This window comes from Macaca mulatta, chromosome 18 (assembly GCF_049350105.2).
Source record: "Macaca mulatta isolate MMU2019108-1 chromosome 18, T2T-MMU8v2.0, whole genome shotgun sequence".
Lineage (NCBI taxonomy): Eukaryota > Metazoa > Chordata > Mammalia > Primates > Cercopithecidae > Macaca > Macaca mulatta.
Genome location: NC_133423.1, coordinates 11,646,600 through 11,666,591, shown reverse-complemented (window position 1 = coordinate 11,666,591; position 19,992 = coordinate 11,646,600). Strand labels below are relative to the sequence as shown.

Below are 19,992 nucleotides of genomic sequence, written 5' to 3'. Positions count from 1 at the left end.
ACACATATATAGACACACACATATGTGTCTATATATATACATACATCTACACACACACACACACACACAAACATATATATATAGTATTAGGGTTCTCTAGAGTGACAGGAGACTAATAGGATAGATGTGTATGAAAGGGAGTATTGACTCACACCATTACAAGGTGAAGTCCCACAATAGGCCGTCTGCAAGCTGAGGAGCAAGGAAGCCAGTCTGAGTCCCAAAACCCCCAAAGTAGGGAAGCCAACAGTTCAGCCTTCAGTCTGTGGCCAAAGGGCCCTAGAGCCCCTGGCAAACCACTGGTGTAGGTCCAGGAGTCCAAAAGCTTTCAAGGGCAGGAAGCATTCAGCATGGGAGAAAGATGGAGGCCAGAAGACTCAGCCAGTCTAGTCTTTCCATGCTCCTCTGCCTGCTTTAATCCTGCTTTAATACTGGCAGCTGATTAGATGGTGCTCACCCAGATTGAGGGTGGGTCTGCATCACCCAATTCACTGACTCAAATGTTAATCTCCTTTGGTGGCATCCTCACAGACACACCCAGGAACAACGCTTTGCATCCTTCAATCCAGTCAAGTTGACACTCAATATTAATCATCACATAATCATCATATATATAGAGAGAGAGTAATTATCATAAAATAATGAACATTATTGAGAATTTGAGTTAGTGATGTGGTTGGCTATCCTGAAGCCATTAGTGCCTTTGACATGAGAAGTTTTCCTGGAGTCATGTGAAGGAGCAATAATGGAAAGAGAAGAAAACATTGGAGATGGATAAGTGGATAAAGAAACTATAGAAAGCTATTTTAGAAAGTTTTGCTTTGAGGGGAAAAAGAGATCTAGTCTATAGGTTGAGTGGGGCATGTAATCAAAATAAGTTTCTCTTTTTGTTTTAAGATGTAAGCCTGGCACATTGGCTCATGCCTGTAATCCCAGCACTTTGGGAGGTTGAGGTGGATGGATCACTTGAGGCCAGGAGTTCGAGACCAACCTGGCCAAAACAGTGAAACCCAGTCTCTACTGAAAATGGTAAAAGAAAAAAAAATAGCCCAGTATGGTGGTGCATGCCTGTAATCCCAGCCACTCAAGAGGCTGAGTTATGAGAGTCCCTTGAACCTGGGAAAAAGAGGTTGCTATGAGCCGAGATTGTGCCACTGCACTCCAGTGTGAGTGACAGAGCAAACCTCTGTTTGTTGTTGTAGTTGTTAAAAAAAAAAAAAAAAAAGCAGCAAAGTTCTGGGGTTTTATGACCAATGAATATCTAAGACTTCCCAAGTCACTCTTCTCTGTCTTATGTTGCCTTCAAATATGCCTCTATTCTACTTACCCTTAGATTCTCCTAACTCTGTTTATCTTATTTCCAGCTGTCTGCATCTAATACTTGGTCTAGAGAATAGAAGCAGTGACTATTTTGTTCATTTTGTTCACATGTATCACTAGAATCAAACAGTGTATTTATCAATATGACATAAACTCACATCTGTTTTTGAATGACTATAGCAGGTAGACTTGCTTGAGAGTGGAGAAAAGGCATTCATTTCTTTCCTATTGATATAGTACAAGCTCTCTGGGAATTGTAGAAAAGAAATGTATCAAAGGAAACTCCATGTAATGAACAAAGAACTTTCACATAAGGAATGTCTATTACCTATGTTTCTTTCTGAGTCCCTCCAAGGGCTATGTGCAGCCAATGATCAGAGTATAAGAGGATAGTTTATTCTTATGGTAATAACAACAATATTAATTAGCTATGTATAAAACAACAAATGTATGTATAAAAAGCATTATGAACATGGTATTATGTGTTAGTTACTTTATCAGATTTTTTTTTAAATGCATTTACCATGCCCAATGGCCTTTTGAGATGGGTGTTATTATTTTCTACAATAAATATAGTAAAAATGAATCTTCATAATCATGGATGTCTTGATTTCTTCTGGGGTGAAATGCAGTGTGTATTATAAAACTAGATCTGCATTTGTTCTAACCTAGAATAGCCTATTTATTCTTAAAAAGTATTCCATTAGTGATATGACTATGTACATATATACACATGTATAGACACACACATATATACACATACATATATATAAATGCCTTAGTCCCAGAGATAAATATTACACACACACACATACAGAGTATGACTCACGGCTCTTGAGCAAACTAGTCAGAGACATTATCAGTATAGTCTTCCCATTTGTCCTCTCATTTCCATTTGCAATTGTTATAACAGAGTAAAGTCCTGTTTTACAGATAATATGTTAAAGGATTATATAAGTTATTAGAATTTTAACAAGAGAATGACCCTCAGAGATACTTACTTTTGACCCTATTTTTATAGTCAGGGAACCTGCAGCATCAAATTTGGAAATTCGAATTTTACATTTGTAAAAAACTAGTTTATTTGTAAGCAAAGTACATAAGATTTTTATATATGAAAATAGAATTGCTATACCTCTATTTTGATTTTTTTCATACTGTGGGATCTTAATGTCTGGTGAAATATTGGTGATATATTTAGATATGGTGATACAGTATTTTATTTGTATTTTAGCTAATCCTTTCCACTACATGTAAGCGTTCTACTAATAAGTTCATGGCCATGTGAGGCAAGCCAATGCACACACACACTCCACATGCACTGCAGTTCAGGCCCCTCTCAATACATCATGCTCTTTCTTACTTTTGGTCTTGGCATGTGCTACTATTTCTGCCTGGAGATACTTCCTCTCAATCATTCCTTTTATCACAACTTTTACTCATATTTCAAATTTCAGATCCAATGTTCCTTTCTCTAGGAAATATTGTCATCATTTCCCATGCTGTTAGCTGCTTTGTGTACCTCTTCTTTAACTTACCTCTAACACAATCCTTTCCAAGTAGAGTACCTACTGATTTGTTACTGTTGTTGTTGTTTGCTATTGTTTTCTCCTGCAAACTAGATTACAGGTTGATTTTCTTGTAGGACTTCCTTAGTTCAGCTAAAGATGGGCTCCTTGTCACATGACCATGAAAAATTAGACCCACAGACAATTTAAAGGGTGAGAAAAATGGGTTTTATTGGACAAAAAGGAAAAAAAAAAAAGAATCAGGGACTCTCTGCAAAGCCAGAATCCTGCTAGTGTGCTTCCCACATCACAGATTAAATACCAGGTTTACCCAGGTAGAGAAAGGATCAGGCTCCTCCCCGCTGCAAACAGTGTGAACTACTGTGGCTCCACCCCAGGGTACAGGCTGGATGGAGTTTCTTTGGGGACCCCTTCCCACCTGGCCATCTCAATTTCATATCTCTGTCCTTGGTGCTTATCATTGTTACATTGCTGATTACCAATAAATATTAGTTGGATGAATGAATGGATGAAATGAGGAAAAGAAGGAAAGAAGAGAAGAAAGGAGAAATGATATCTCAGATAATAGACATTCTCAGTTGATTACTATTCATCTCCTTTTCCAGTTTCCCTGTCGTGATACAAGTCTAATTTTTCATATATTTTCCCTCTCTTAATGGCCCCCTTGCACTTCATTATTAAAGGCTCCATTCTTAGGCCCAAGACCTAATTATTAGAGTAATTTATTTAGTAGGTATGTTTTCCTGATCACAGATGGGTTTAAACATTAACATATGACACAACTTTAGCCATTTAGACATAAAGTGAAGTCCTGGAGAACTAGTGAATTTTTTTCACACTTAGTGAAACTATTAAAACAACAACACTGAGAACACTGCACCAGCTTGAACAAGCTGGATTGTGCTATAGCAACAATAGACCTGAAAATCAAGATGGCTTCAAAAAAAACAGTTATTTCTTGCCCACCCACATGTCTTCCAGTGCCACAAAGTGACAGAGGGATGCAAGTGTACATTTTGATACAATTGTAGAGGCAGAAAAGAGGGCGTGGTGAATGGTACTCTTCAGCTGCCTGGAGACCACAAACATCCCTTCTCCTGTATTTCCTTGGCCAAAGATATTCACATGGCCATGCCTAATTTCAGCAGCAGGGGCTGTATAATCATCCTCTCAGGATGAGCGCCAAATGTTTGTGAAAAATAATGCAGGCAACCACCGTTCTCAACATTGAAATATGAACCCAGTCCTTAGCAGGGTTACTGAACTGCCAAATTAACAACCATGAAGCCACTGTAACCTTAGATTTATCATGTAAGACAAAAACATTTCTTGAATTTTGCCTGTCTTTTTCCTGTTAATCACAGATGAAAATATCGTAACTGAATCAACTTTATTGTAATTCTTCGCTAGTTCTCTATTACTGTCATTACCTCTTTAAGTGAGATGAAAGTGTTTTGGTTGTTTGTTTGTTTGTTTGTTTTCAGAAACGATGTATACTTCACTCTCTCGATCAATGTTTTCCTTTACTTTCCATGCCTTCTCCAAACATTTAAGTAAAAATTAGATTCAAACTCTATACCGGGATTTTAAGATCTTTACCCTGTCTGCCCACAACCAAATCATCTGATGCTCTTCCCCCTTCTCCTCAATACATAATGCTTAAAAATCTGTTAGAAGGGTCCTCCCACCTACCTGCAATACCCTTCTCCCTCAAATAAGTCAACTCCATGTCATCTTGTCATCCAATGCTATCTTCCAGTCTTTCACTTTCTAACGGAAGTCTGTCCATAAAAAAATGTGTAAGGAAGAATATACTCCCCCAGACATCTGTCTCTAAATATTTTTTTTCCCACAAAGATAGTGTTTTAGGTCTATCAAATTAACTCTGGAACATGATAAAAATAAATAGCAGTTGTCAAATAACAAGAAACAAATAATATTATGGTCTCATAATTTAAAAGAATAAATTAGTATTTTTTTCAAATAAAAAGAAAAATTATCTTGTTTAAACCGTGTCTTTTATGTATGTATCATTTAAATGATCATAACTTTTTCATTCTTATGTGCAATGTTTTTCTCTTTATCATGTTTTCCCATGTATAGTATCAGGAGATTGTCTTATCAACAAACGGACACAAATCTCATTAGGAGAAACAACTTTTATCTTTGCTGCTTCTCCTCAACTCTCTGTGCAGCAAAATTTGGCAGTTACTTTGTGATTATAAAATAGCAGGCAAAGGACAAAGAGCACATATGACCTGAGGATGGCAGAGAAGAAAGGTGAAAGGATCCCCATCCCTGATTGCATTTGTTGAGATGCTTGGTCTACTCTGGACCTGATACCTATGCTTATGATTGCATCTGATCAAAATGAACACATAAAACAGTCCCTTCTAGGCAGTCAATCTCCTGCTATACTTAATTCTCGTATCGTGAAGCGATGTACATATAGATCACTTAATGGTACAATTTTGTGAAGTTGCTTTTAGATGCGCTTTTACAGATGGGGAAAGTAGAACTTAGAAATAAGATAAAATTTGTTGATTTTTTTTTCTATATTTTCTCAATACTTGAATGTAATTGGGAACGTTTACATAACTGACTAGATAAAACATTAGTGGATGCTCAACAAATATTTTTGATCATTTGCCTACTTATCTGTGGCATTGAATAAATACAAAGACATACTCCAAAATTTGATTTTGAATTTTTTAGGCTTCTAATTACTCTACTCACTTTACACATATTCAAGCATTGTTACATATAGAGATCCAAAACTAACTCTAATTTACAGAGTACGATATTGTGGATTCACACAGTTTTATACATTACTTTCTCAGTAAAGTTTCCATCATCTATTTTCCATCCATGGACTGACTTTTGCCAGGAGATTTCATTCTGCAGGGCAGATATTCTAAAGTGACAGCCAGGGACACCAGATGCTGAAGCCTGTTACCTGGGAAGCGGATCCTGGAGATACCAACATGCAGGAAGTGTACTAGGTAGTACATTAGCTGTGGGGAGAACCAAGCAGCCCAGGTCAGAGGGAGAAGTAGGACTGGGAGGGCTGTGATTATGGGACCTCAGCTGATCCTTGGGGTACTTCTGAAGCTGGGATGGACCTTTGGACCTGTCCCAAGTTGGGGTAGCAACAGTCCTTTATACTTCTAAAATGATCACTGCCCCAGGAAGTAGGTGTGGACTTGGTAAGGAGTCTCTTTGCAGCCAAGAGGAAAGAGCTGTCGGTGAAGAGCTGTTGTGAGACCGTTTTTCCAGCAGCTAGTGAAATACGTCCTTCCATACAGAACTGGTATCTCAGAGGCACAGGACAGAAACTTCCTGTCACTTGATTTTTCCTGCTTCTCTTCTACCCCTCATTAATTATTCTCTATCTTAAAAAATCATGAGCATTTTTTTGGTAATTGTCACAATTGACAAATATCCTTATTTGATGGTTTTTAAATCTATTCTAAGCTTTACAAGGTTAGAGATCGTATCTAACTTGTTCACTTTTATACGTAAAATGCATAGCACAGTCATTGGCACATGGTAGACATTTAGTGAATGCTTGTGGAATGAATGATATTATATCAACACTATAGACAATACTAAATCACACTATATTTAACACATAAGATGTTAAGTGGACCCACTAAATATGCCAATTAAGATGAATAAAATGCTCTTATTTTAAAGCTATCATCTGTCACCATGTATCATAAATGTTTATGAATAACATTGAATTTATTCTTGTTGAAGATACATGTTCCTTTGGTTTCTGTATTTTCTGAGGTAGGAATTTGGTATAGTGAGAATTATCTTAAAAACAGGTAGGTAGTACAAAAATTATAATGTGTTTAACTTGAGTGGTATTGTGACTTCTTTAATGTATTTAAGTAGATGCATTTGATTGTTATAACAATCCAATGTATCTGGGTCAACTTTTGAGAAGAGAAAATCTGCCCTTGTTGATAGCATTATTACTTGTGGTGAGTGTATAACAAGGCTTCAACGGACCATGAGCAAGTTATTTCCAATTTTCCATACTGTTTTTTCTCTTAAATATAGTTGAACTATGTGTCATATGATGAATTATATGTTATCTACAGATCAGTATATTATTAATACACATATTTGATATTATAGATGCAGAAATTTATAAATTTCTATGTATTAAAAATTTGAATGGATAGAAATAACATATATAATAGTACTTTTAAATTTCCTGTATGATGTTTTGTTTTTCCTTCAATGAGATACATACAAACTGATTTGATTTATATTTACCAGATTCTCATTATGTCATTTTAAGGTATAAGAAAATATATTTTGTTAGCTTGCTATGACTAAACTCAATCTTCAGTAGTTGATGTATTATATGTACAATTAATTCTAGATAGAAAGCAATATCCTTACATATAACAAAATAAACTAATGCCATAACAATATATATAATTTAAAGCATTCCATCAAATATTTCACATCTTTGGAAACTGATTCAATCTATATGAGAAACTAATACTGTATTACTCTATTAAAAATATATACACAAACACATTTTATATGTTTCTTTTCTATATCAAGATCTGAAATCATAGAGATCTGCTTATAAAAGAACTGTGAATTATATGTACTATCAGTTGCATAGATTTAGATTTACAGAGGATTACATGCTGACAAATAATCTTTATTACTATATATTTTTATACATATTTTCTGTTCAGATTTTTCTCTTCCAGAATATGAATATATAGCACAGTAATTATGTATTTTTTTTATCATTACAGCATATTAGAATAAGCTTGCTCTGAAGTACATATAGATATTACTATCTACCTAATTCTCTTTTCAAATGCAAACCACTAAATCTTCAAATTAGGATTCATTTTGGATGCTTTCCAATCATACATCTACATGCAAGTTATAAAAGATACTGCAATTTTAGATAATAATAGCATCTAACATATTCATTGGATTATACTGTATGATCCTATATACCTTCACTATTTACTGTAACATGTATGGAAAGAACAAAGTGAGTGTGTGAGGAGATTCCCATCACTTTTCTATCACAAAATTAACGGAAATGAATGGATAGTAGCAAAGGCCATAGCTTTGAGATTTATTTATTTATTTATTTATTTAGAGATCGAGTCTTGCTCTGTTGCCTCGCTGGAGGGCAGTGGCAGGATCTCAGCTCACTGTAGCCTCCTCTGCCTGGGTTCAAGCGATTCCCTGCCTCAGCCTCCAAAGTAGTTGGGACTACAGGCACATGCCACCACACCTGGCTTTTTTTTTTTTTTTTTTTTTTTGTATTTTTAGTAGAGACAGTGTTTCACCATGTTTACCAGGCTGGTCTCAAACTCCTGACCTCTGGGGGGGATCCACCCGCCTCAGCCTCCCAAAGTTCTGGGATTACAAGCATTAGCCACTGTGCACAGCCTGCTTTGAGAAATAAAGAAGAAATCCATCTCTTCCCTTGAAAGTAAAATAGAGAGGACATGAATTAATGGATCAAAATGTCAAATAACTTGTCAAATCTTAAAGATAAGTCCTCCTGATAACAAGATGAACGCCAGCTCTGTGATATTGTTTTGGTAAAATGAAAATGTAGGATTAATTTTAGTTAGGTTGGCCATAAGCAATTTGCATAGCTCTCTGAGACTAAGTAGGAAAAAATATTACCTCTAACACAGGATTGTCATGTGGATTTAGAGAGAGAAGGTTTGTGAAGAATTTCTCATAGGGTAGGTACCTGGAAAACATTAATGCCTTTAAACTGATTTTGTTTTTAAATCACTTTAAGCTGATATTTTAAAAATCACTTTAAACTGATTTTATCAATTTAGACTGATTTTTAAAATATCTTTGCATTAAGGAAGCAATGTATTTTTCTCCTTAAAGTGAAATCCAATTCTTACCTTTATTGAGGCACTCTACGAACACAATTAGAATATGTTGAGCTATGAGTTTGGCTCTAAATATAATTGGATATATTTTCTCACGTAACAAAAAATACCAAGGGTCTACCAACCCCAGGTGTAAGCAGGACTCCCCTCAGATTGTTGTTGTAACTCAAGGCGCACGTATCTTCCTTGCATATTTTTAAGTGATAAACATTTCTAAAAAATTATTTCCCACTCAAGGATACTTTTTCTCTTTTCTCATTGTGCAGCTAAGTTACATCCACTTTTCTAACATAGTCACTGGCAAGAGGAAAGCTTATTAGAATTGGCTTATACCAATGGTTCTCAAACTTTATGGTGAATCAGAAACACCTTGCGGACTTGTTAAACCCACAGCTTCTGGGCTCGAGTCCCTGAGTTTCAGATTCAGTAGGTCTTGAATGAAGTTCCCAAGTGATGCCGTTGCTGCTGGCTTGGGTATGACTTACTGAGAATATAGTTTCACAAATACATAGGTACCTCCTAGGCCTGAGAATAAGTTGATATTCTCTGAGCAAATGGCCAAACTGTAGAACGTGAATGCCAGGGCTCTGCTTATAAAAATGGCATATAACCGGGGTAGAATTCGCATTGACAAATAGAGATGCCTTTCCTTCCTTCCTTTTGTTCGTTCCTTCCTCTTTCCTTGTATGAACACTGAAGGCTTTTTGCTTACTCCTTTTAAATCAATCTAAGTAAATTTTACACACCTAATGACAAAGCATTAATAAGAAATAATGTTGCTAAAGCACAAAGTCATGTAAGTGATTGTAGGTGCAAAATGCCGGAAAGAAAGCCATCAACTTGCAAAGTTATCACTTTCCCATTAAGTTCTGAATTATTTGTGCAGCAAATTCTTTATGCTGACAGATCAAGAAAGATCTTTTTTTAAATGTTCCATTGTTGTTCCAAATAATAGAATTGTGCTCCCTATTACATGTTGCTTTGTAAAAGAATATGGTATAGAACTTGACATTTGAAAATTGCATTCTGAAGAGAAGAAATGAGAAATCTCTTTGCATTTTAAATGTGATGTGTGGTATAATATAGCAAACTCAGTGATGGTGCATAAATGACAGTGTTACTGTGAAGCGATTGAAGTGACAGGGCAAGCTTACCCAGAAAACCACTTTGAGTATCCTGTCTAGCTGCCCAAGCCAAATCTGTCTGTTTCCAGCTGCCTGTTGGCATCATTAAGGTTTAAATATCAATGGTTGTGATTTTGACTCCTATGGAATGAAGGGGCAGGATTTGCAGGACAGAAACTAAAATGTCCCCTTCATTTGACGCTCCGGTTTTCAGTGGATACTAGGAGGTGGACATTCTTGAGACAGGCAATAGTTGATAGGCATGGGGGGCTTTCTCTTTCATTCAAACTCCCTGCTCCCTGAGAGTGAGGACCAGCATTTTCTCTGCCAGGTCCTGCCCTGTATCCACACCCTCACCCCACCTCTTCGGGACTTCGGAAAGCCGGGATTCACAGAGACTAAGAGCCTGCAACTTATCAATTGTGTCAGGTCAAAAGTCGCTTTATATCAGCTTGTTTCTTCTAATACCATACACTTCACACAGTTTTGCATTTTGCTTTAACATTTTGGAGATCTCTCCATATGAATATATAAAAGGCTGCCATATTATATTTAACGGTTTAATGGTTTTTCTTAATCAGGCTAATTTCACGGACATTTAGTTTCCAGCATTTACTGCAAACACCAGCAACAACAAAACAATGCTGCAACAAATATTCTCATAATCACAACATTTCATACAACTATGCGTATGTCTGTGGAATACATTCCTGGAAATACAACAGCTGGGTCTGACTTTATGTGCATTTTTAATTAAAAAATATTGCCCGTGTTTCCCCATAAATGAATCCTTATTTCTCCACATTTTACTGGCAGATTATCTTACCATACTTAGCCTTTGCCAGTCTGAAGGCATCTTGATTTTTTCAATTAAGCTTTTTATTTTTGATATTTTTAGATTCATATGTGGTTGTATAAAATAATGCAGACAGATCTGGGCGTCGCTTATGCCCAGATTGTGATGAGAACATTCTCATCACAAGGTTCCTTTTAAGCTACCTTCACATCTACCTTACCCTCCTCCTACCCTGTCCTTAAGCCCTGGCTGCCACTATAATTTTCTATAATATCTGTAATTTTGTCAGGCCAAAAATGTTACATAAATTCAAAATGATGTGCCCCTAATTTGAGAGATACTAAATATATTTTGTTATATGCAAATTATATACTTACTGTGATTGAATTTATCATTTTGTGATCTCATGATTTGGGATCATACTTAGTAAAACTTCCCCTAAAGTTTTGATTAAGAGAAAAACACCACATCCACATTTATTTTCCAATATTTTATGGCTATTTTTAACTTTTGGATCATGAATTCATCATTAGTATTACTGATGATTTGAGATGTGAAAATAATTCCACTTTCAATTTCTACCTAGACATCCTAAGATAATTACCAATGCATTTTTTATGATTGCCTATTTGTGATTTTTGTATATAAAGTAATATGACAGTGTGTTTTAGGAAACCAAAGAAATATCCTTGGGTTTTCCTACAATATTATAACGTTATGAAGAACCAGAGGCTAACTTTTTCTTTATAGTTTTAATATATTTTGTTTTGTTTTGTTTTTTGTTTTTTTGAGATGGAGCCTCGCTCTGTCACCCAGGCTGGAGTGCAGTGGCACCATCTTGGTTCACTGCAAGCTCCACCTCTGGGGTTCATGCCATTCTCCCGCCTCAGCCTCCCGAGTAGCTGGGACTACAGGCACCCACCACCAAGCCCGGCGAATTTTTTGTATTTTTTTTTTAGTAGAGATGGGGTTTCACCATGTTATCTGGATGGTCTCGATCTCCTGACCTCGTGATCCTCCCACCTTGGCCACCCGAAGTGCTAGGATCACAGGCGTGAGGCACCGTGCCCGGCCCAATAAAGATGTTTTCTATAATGATAGTACAATTAATTTTACACTGCGAATTTTAACTAAAAATGAGAAATGATATTAATAATCTGAGGATAATTATTGTAACCTGTTAATTTATATAGTGTATGGTATTAATTATAACAAGATTGATTTGCAGTCCAATCACCCTGTGATATATTAATATATTTCTTTACCCATGACGGGTCCTTACTGCAGGTTTCTGAGCCTGGTTCATGTGGTTTCAGAAGTTGTGGCCTGTGACGACATGACCACAGCCTCACAAAACCTATTTTCTTCAGAAAATAATTAAATCATGTAGTGTGCAAACTTTTAGCATCTGCTGAGTTAGTGGGTGATCAGGATGAACACTTTTTTTGCATGTATTTATATTTTTTTGTTTATGGTTATGTTATTTCCTTTTGGGGGAAGGTTATATAAAAACTACGTTTGTATAAGGTGCAAAATAGATCATTTAGAAAACAACATAGAGTGTATTGTATTTTAGTCACATATCTTTCATTGATAGTCATATACTAATTATAATATTTGATTACAGAAATGTAGAATTCCAAATGAAGATGATGGCTCATCTAAATTCTTCCTAAAATGTTTTTCTCTTTTGTCAAAAGAAGTTGCCATTCTTCTGATTTTATCAGAGTAGACTGTAAATAATGTAATTTTTTGTTTTCCTTTGAAAGGAATTATTGAACCTTCAACATGCCTACTATAAACTAAGCAGACAATACCAGGCAAATATTGCAGAACTGACTCATGCAAACAACCGAGTGGATCAAAATGAGGCAGAAGTAAAGAAACTAAGATTACAAGTGGAAGAACTAAAGCAGGGACTCAACCAGAAAGAAGATGAGGTACTACTTTATAAGTGAACATGTACTGAATAGCTTCTAAATAGTATTTTAGAGCACATCTAAAGATTGTCTCTCTTATTAACATATGGCATTAATGGGAATATAAATATTCATATCTTAAATCAATTTTAAAAGAGTTAAGAAAGAAATAAGATTACACAGACAATGTGCACATGTTTGTGGTGGTAATAGTATGTTTTATGAGTGCTCTATAGTGTCAGTACTTTAGCATGATCTTGTGTGCACATGCGTGTGCGTGTGTGTGTGTTTAAATATGGGCACAGTATCATTAAAGCTTGGGTGTTTTAAGATTTAAGCATCTATATCAACAAGTATGATACATATTATATATTATATATTTTTTCAGCGCTCTTTAGTGTTCAAAAGAATCTAGGTACTTCATTTTGTTTTGTTAGGTCAACTCAATAACGGTTTATAGAATATTTTAGAAGTTCTTGGAAGATAGATATCTCGGTGTAATATCTTAACAGCACACATTTACAACTGTGGGGGTGATTGCAGCTGCAGTTACAAACAACAAATTTGTTTTTGTTTTTTTTTTTAAATAAACACAGTCTCGAATGTCACTATGATTGTGGAACTGTCACCCACAGTAGCATTCTTTCACATGGTTTTCCAGTCACTGTCTCTGCTCCTGTTGGACAACTATTCAGGCAAAAACCATAGTTCCCTGGTTAAAAAGACTGTTTCTATATAATGCAAAACAGTTGGAAATAAAAAAAATAAACAGCTGAATTATTTTTCCATGGAGTAATTTAAAAATCAAACATACTCCACATTTTGAGAATTTGTTTTTAGTAAAAACAATTCCAATCAAGCAAACTGGATTTTCTTCTCTAATAACATTATATGGAAACAGAATCAATCATTCCACAAATGAGGCTCACACACTGTCCTCTGTGCTTGCTAGGGGCTCTTGGCAGGCGTATCATCCTTGCTATGTCTCTTTTTATGAAGATATATACGTACTTTCTAATGATATTCATGCGTGGTGGGGCTGGATGGTGGACGAGTAAAGTTGGAAGGGGAATATAGTAGGAAGGTTCAAGAATGTGATTTTAAGTTTTTTATTTTATTTTAGCCATTATTTTGTGAATAATTTTAACATGCTAGTATTTGTTGTAGGGGGTGGGGTGGTGGTGATGATGGTGAAAAAATCTTTATTTTTTGTCAATACAGGCTTTAAGATGTCATTTGAGACTAAACTATTGGTAAGGAAATAATTTCTTCTAGGGTTCGTGGACTAATGAAGTGCTAGTCCCTACAGATCTGATTCACAATGTAATTGTGCAATTTAAATAATGAGCTGCGGTCTTAAGGAGGATAACATTATTTGTTCCTCCATATAGGATTATATTTCCCACATCATCAGTGTCAGGCTTGGTCATGTGATTTTTGCTTTGCCTGTGCCTTATGTGAAGGAACTGTGCATGCCAGCACCTTCAGAAGCTTTGAGAGGGAACACAGGACTCTGGCGTGTTTCTTTTTTAAAAAAAAATACGTATTTTCTGTCATGTCGCACGTCCTGAGGCCACCACGTTGTGGCATGATTCTCTCAGCGATTCTGAAATTAAGAGAGCATAAAGCTAAGCCTTTGCTGACCCAAAATGGAATCTATACGAGTAGAAAGTCATGTTTATTGTCAGAAGCCACTGAGATTTGGAGTTGTTTGTTGCTACAAACAAAACAAAACAAAGCAAAAACTTAGTTGATGCTGACTGGTATGGTCATTACAATAATTTAAAAAAATATATTAAAATAGATGACATTGCTCCAATACAAGAACAACCTCTAATGAAAACAATATGCAAATTTTTCAAAGAACTGAGAATAGAACTACTATTTTAACCGGAAATCCTACTCCTGGATATTTACCTAAAGGAAAAAAAAATCATTATATCAAAAAAGATACCTGCACCTGTATGTTTATTATAGCACTACTCCCAATAGCAGCCATAGAGAATCAACCTCAATGGATTGTGCCCATCAATGGAGGAGTGGATTAAAAATGTGATCTATTTACACAATGGAGTACTATTCACCTACAAACACGAATGAAACCATGTCTTTTGCAACAACATAGATGAAGCTGGAGTTCTTTTTTTTTTTTTTTTTTTTTTAACAGAAAGCGCTCAGACACAGAAAGACAAACACCACATATTCTGACTTACCAGATGGAGATAAATAATGTGTACACATCGAGATAGAGAGCAGAATGACAGACAGTGGCGACTCGGAAAGGTGGGGAGGAAAGAGAGTAAATGATAAGAAATTACTTGAAGGGTAAAATGTCCATTATTCCGGTGATGGATACACTGAAAGTCCTGACTTCACCACTGTGCAATACACCCATGTAACATTACACTTGCACCCCGTATATTTATACAGATAAAAAAAAGAAATACCTTTGTAAAATAAAAAGTAGGTGGTGAGAAAATTAAGTCTGGAATGATGGAATCTAACATTCGATACATTAGTTTCCTGTAATACACTGGAAAGCCAGTAATTTGCAGAATGACCTTGTGATTTTTAGGTGAAAAGATATGAACTAATATTCCTTTTTTGATATTGGTGCATTTGGCAAATGCTTAAAAAAAGGTGAACTCAGAAAAGAATTATCAAGTTTTCAAAGAGGTATATAAGGTAATATAGAAATTTAAGTAGTTCTGTGACTTCCTAATTGTAAGAGTTGTAAGACCACCTGATTTCCATCCAAAAGGTAAAATATATAAATTAGGATGGTTTTGAACAATAAATGTCTACTAAAATTGAACTTTGTGGCAAGGACCAAATCATCAAACCTAATGCTAAAGCTCTGAATCTATTTGTTTCCTGTAAATTATTTATGCTGAACAAAAATAGTGTAGGGAGAAGAGAATAAGACTGTGACTCTACCAGAACATTTTATAATTCAAGGTAACTGTAACTACCTGAAAGATAGAGAAATGTTCCTAAATTACTGATGTGAATATTGACCTATGAAATTTATTGGAATCAAGTAGGGGAAAAAAAAGATTACTAAGTCATTAATGAATATACTGGTGAGTGAGCTTCTAGTCTGGGCTAAAATAGACTCATTTCTCAAGATTAACATAATCCTTTGTTCCTCCAAACTTCCATGAGAATGAAGCCAGCTGAGCATGCTCTCAACTCCCTGGGAGAGAATATTCTCCAATGGCAAGTTCAGATATGGCCACAGTATCTAATAACACTAGCAGGACCTTCTAGAGAGTAGAGCTAAGGAACATAGAAACTATAGACCTGGCAGTTATTTTCAGGGAGAAGAACCCAGGCCAAATAGGGGAATATGTTCCATGGTCAGTATAGGTGCTCTTGCAACATCTACCAAGTAGATTCCATGAATGTTTTCTATTTCCACTTTTTATATGGAACCTTTTCTAGAAATTTTTCTGTCCTAGTTTCACAATAGTATATTGGGCAAGCATGTGTGTGTGTTGGGGGAGTGGTGCGGGGCAGTACTTGCTTTATTTAGTACATAGATCTCTAGAGCACGAACAGGCATATATACTGAGATTCGATGTGGAGATAATCATGAGGGTTTTTTTTTTTTTTTTTGGTGTATTCTACATTTATTTGAAGGAAAAAAATAGCCTGCTGAATCTTCCTATAAGTAATTACATTTTTAAAATATTTGTAGGCATTCCGGAGAACTATAGTGTCATTGAACTTTGAGGCTAATGCTGTGTTTGGAACCTTGCTTGTGTACCTTGATGAGGGGGTAAAAAATTTCAAGTGAAGAAGGGAGAAACACAGTTTGTGACCAAGTGAGTGGCCTACATTATACTGTATGTGAATGAGAGTGTGTGTATGTGTGTGTGTGTGTGTGTGTGTGTGTGAGAGAGAGAGAGAGAGAGAGAGAGAGAGAGAGAAAGAAAATATTTGCTGTTCTTTGCTGTGGGAGGAATATATTTCCTGAGCATGAATGGAGGCATGGTCCAATAACTTGTTTGGCAAATGGAATGCGTGCTGCTTTCCAACAGAATCTTTAGGAATCATAGTATCGTAGGGAAAAGTAATTGGGTATATTTCACATTTGAAGTCTAGAAATAGGTGTATTGAAATATATATTTAACACACACCACCTTATAATTTTCTGTACCTCTAATCGAATCAATTGATTACCATAGAAGACTCAAAGCACCATTAACTCACATGCATATTATAATGTATATTATTTGATTGCAGTTGTAATTTAACCAGTTTTTCTCTGATTAAAGGTCATCACTGTTTTGGTGAGTTAGGAAAAAATCAATCATGAAACTAAAATTTTACTTTAAATAACTATCAGCATCTCCTCAATTTGATTTCTCATTGAAAAGAAAATTATGTCAGTTTTATTGCTGAACTTTTCAATTTAATAGTAGCAAATTCTTCAACTTGCAATTAGTGTTTAACTGGAACCGTCAAATAGGAAGTTTTCAACTTCCACAGGTCAACATAGTTTAAGTAAATGAAAGTAAGTTAGTTGTCCTCTGTACTGTAGAGAGAAGAGAATAGTATGTACTTTGGCCCATAGGAGAAAATCTGGGGTCTAATTAAATAAATGAACAAAGAATGTCCTCTGGGTTCTTCCATGTTGTCACAAATGGCAGAATTTCCTTCTTTTTAAAGCTAAATAATATTTCTCTGTGTGTATGTGTGTGTGTATCTCCTAACTTATCCATTTCTATGTGTGTATGTGTATCTCACAACATATCCATTTCTGTGTGTGAGTGAATCTCACAATTTATCCATTTATCCAACTGTGGACGCTTAGCTTGTTTTCACATCTTAGCCATTGTGAACATGTTGCAATGAACATGGAGTACAGGTATCTCTTTCAGATATTGATTTCATTTCACATACACATGTATATATACACAATGTGTATACACATATACACATATATACATGCACCTGTATGCATAGTGTGTATACAGATGTATACATGCTATCTCCAGACAAGAAATTGCAGAATCATATGGTAGATCTATTTTTTAATTTTAATTTTTTTGGGAACCCTCATACTATTCTCCATAACGGATATATCAATTTAGATTCTCACCAATAGTACAAAAGGGTTTTCTTTTCTCTACATCCTCACCAACACTTGTTATTTATTTATTTATTTTGATAATAGCCATCTTGAAAAGTGTGACTTTTTGATAATGGCCATATTGATAAGTGTGAGGTCATGTATCATTGTGGTTACAGTTTGAATTTCTCTGATGATTAGTGATGTTGAGCACTTTTTCAAATACCTCTTGACTATTTGTTTATATTAGTTAGATGTCTATTCACATATTCTGCCCATTTTTTAAACAAGTTATTTTTGGGTATTTTTGCTATTGAGTTGTATTAATTTTAAAATAAATTTTAATATGAACCCTTTGTAAGTCATATGGCTTGAAAAAATTTTATTTGTATCTTTAGTTTGCCTTTTCATTATTTTTTCTGCATAGAAGCTTTTTAGTTTGATGTAGTTCCAATTTGTTTATTTTTTATTTTGATCCTTGTGCTTTGGATATCATGTTCAAAAATGTATTACCAAGAATAATGTCAAGAAGACTTTTCCCTAAGTTTACTTCTAGGAGTTTACAATTTCAGATCTCATTTCTAAGTCTAATCCATTCTGAGGTTAGTTTTGTTATGGTGCAATATATGGATATCCAGCTTTCTCAATACTACTTATTGAAGGAACTGTCATTTCCTCATTGCGTATTTTTGGTGCTCTTGTCAAAAATTGGATGACCATATATTAATGGGTTTATTTCTGGGTTCTCTATTCCATTCATACATGTGTTTGTTTTTATGCCAATACCATATTGTTTTGTTTACTATCAATTTTTAATAAGAAATCAGGAAGTTTGATGCCTCTAGATTTGTTCTTTTTAAGACTACTTTGAGATCTTTTATGATTCCAAATATATTTTGAGCATTTTTTTTCTATTTCTGTCAAAAATATCATTGGAATTTTCTTAGGTATTTTGTTGAATCTGCAGATAGCTTTGGGTAGTATGGATATTTAAACAATATTAATTCCTCCATTTCATGAACATGAGCTATCTTTCTATTTATTTGTCTCTTCTTCAATTTCTTTGATCAATGTCATAGTTTTCTAAGTGCAAGTCTTCCATCTTTTTGGTTAAATTTATTCCTAAGTATTTTATTATTTTTGAATATGGGATTATAATTTTCTTATTGTTAGTGGGATTGTTTTTTATTTAATTTCTTTTTCAGATAGTTTGTTTTTGGTGCTAGAAATGCAATTGATTTTTGCAGGTTGATTTTTGTATCCTGCAACTTTACTGAATTTATTTATTAGTTTCAACAAGTTTTTGGTGGAGTCTGTAGAGATTTTTACATATTGGATCATGTCATCTAAAAATAGAGATACACTTACTCCTTTTCCAATTTAGACAGCTTTCATTTCTTTCTCTTGCCTCAGTTGCTTTTGCTAAAACTTCTAGTGCTATGTTGAATAGAAATGACAAGAGTGAGAATCCTTGCATTGTAACAGATCTTGGAATAAATTTTTTGAGTTTTCACTATTTATCATGAGGTTTTTCATAAATGGTCCTTATTGTGCTTGGGCAAGTTTCTTCTGCACCTATTTTATTTAGACTTATTACATAAACAGGTGTTGAACTTTGTCAAAGGCATTTTCTGCATCTATTGAAATTATATATTTTTTTGCTTTTCATTCTGTTAATGTGGTATATCACATGGATTAATTCATGTGTTGACATTTTTTCACATGGATTAATTCATGTGTTGAATTTTTTTCCCCTGGTGCAAAATTTGTACTTGCCCTTGACTTGTTCTCTCTGTGTAGTTTTTAGTAAAAAATATATGCTTCTATAAATAAGAGGCTGTTCAAAATATCTAGTGAATTATTTTGTGTTAAAAGATACATCAATCGGGTTAACTAACTCCTAGCTGCTAGATGCTTATAATTCACAAACAAAACTGCATAGGATGAGATTTAGCATCTTTTATAATAATTAAAACAAAAGTTCTATTTTGAGTAAGAGGAAGAAGAATCACCTAACTTTAAGATGGCATTCATGCTTTAAGTAATCCATTGTCATTTTCATTGAACTAAGATTGATTGAGCTAGGTGCACTGTACTGTTCTAGTGGAAGAATATGGAGATAAATATTCTTGATGTAAGAGTTAAAGTCGAATACAATGATATCAAAATCTGGCTGAACTATGGTATCATTTTGGAAGATTAAAAAAAATAATAATACTCAAGTGCCACCTCCAGAAAATTTGATGCAGTTGTTATGGGTGGGGCTTGTGCATGGGTGCTTTTAAATAGTGCCAGGAATGATTCTATTAGGTTGGTGT

The 19,992-nt window shown here is 34.9% G+C and overlaps 1 protein-coding gene across 11 annotated transcripts in view; it reads left to right on the top strand.

Moving 5' to 3' along the window:
- CCDC102B (coiled-coil domain containing 102B) overlaps nucleotides 1-19,992 on the top strand; it is a 374,522-nt gene that overhangs the window by 285,270 nt on the left and 69,260 nt on the right. For 10 of the 11 annotated variants that reach the window (XM_015122187.3, XM_077975029.1, XM_015122188.3 and 7 more), the window contains one exon: nucleotides 12,448-12,618. The exons of the other annotated variant lie outside the window; for it this stretch is intronic. In XM_015122187.3, coding sequence (XP_014977673.3) covers nucleotides 12,448-12,618 — 171 coding nt within the window. The remainder of the gene's footprint in view (nucleotides 1-12,447; nucleotides 12,619-19,992) is intronic. 11 annotated transcript variants of the gene reach the window in all.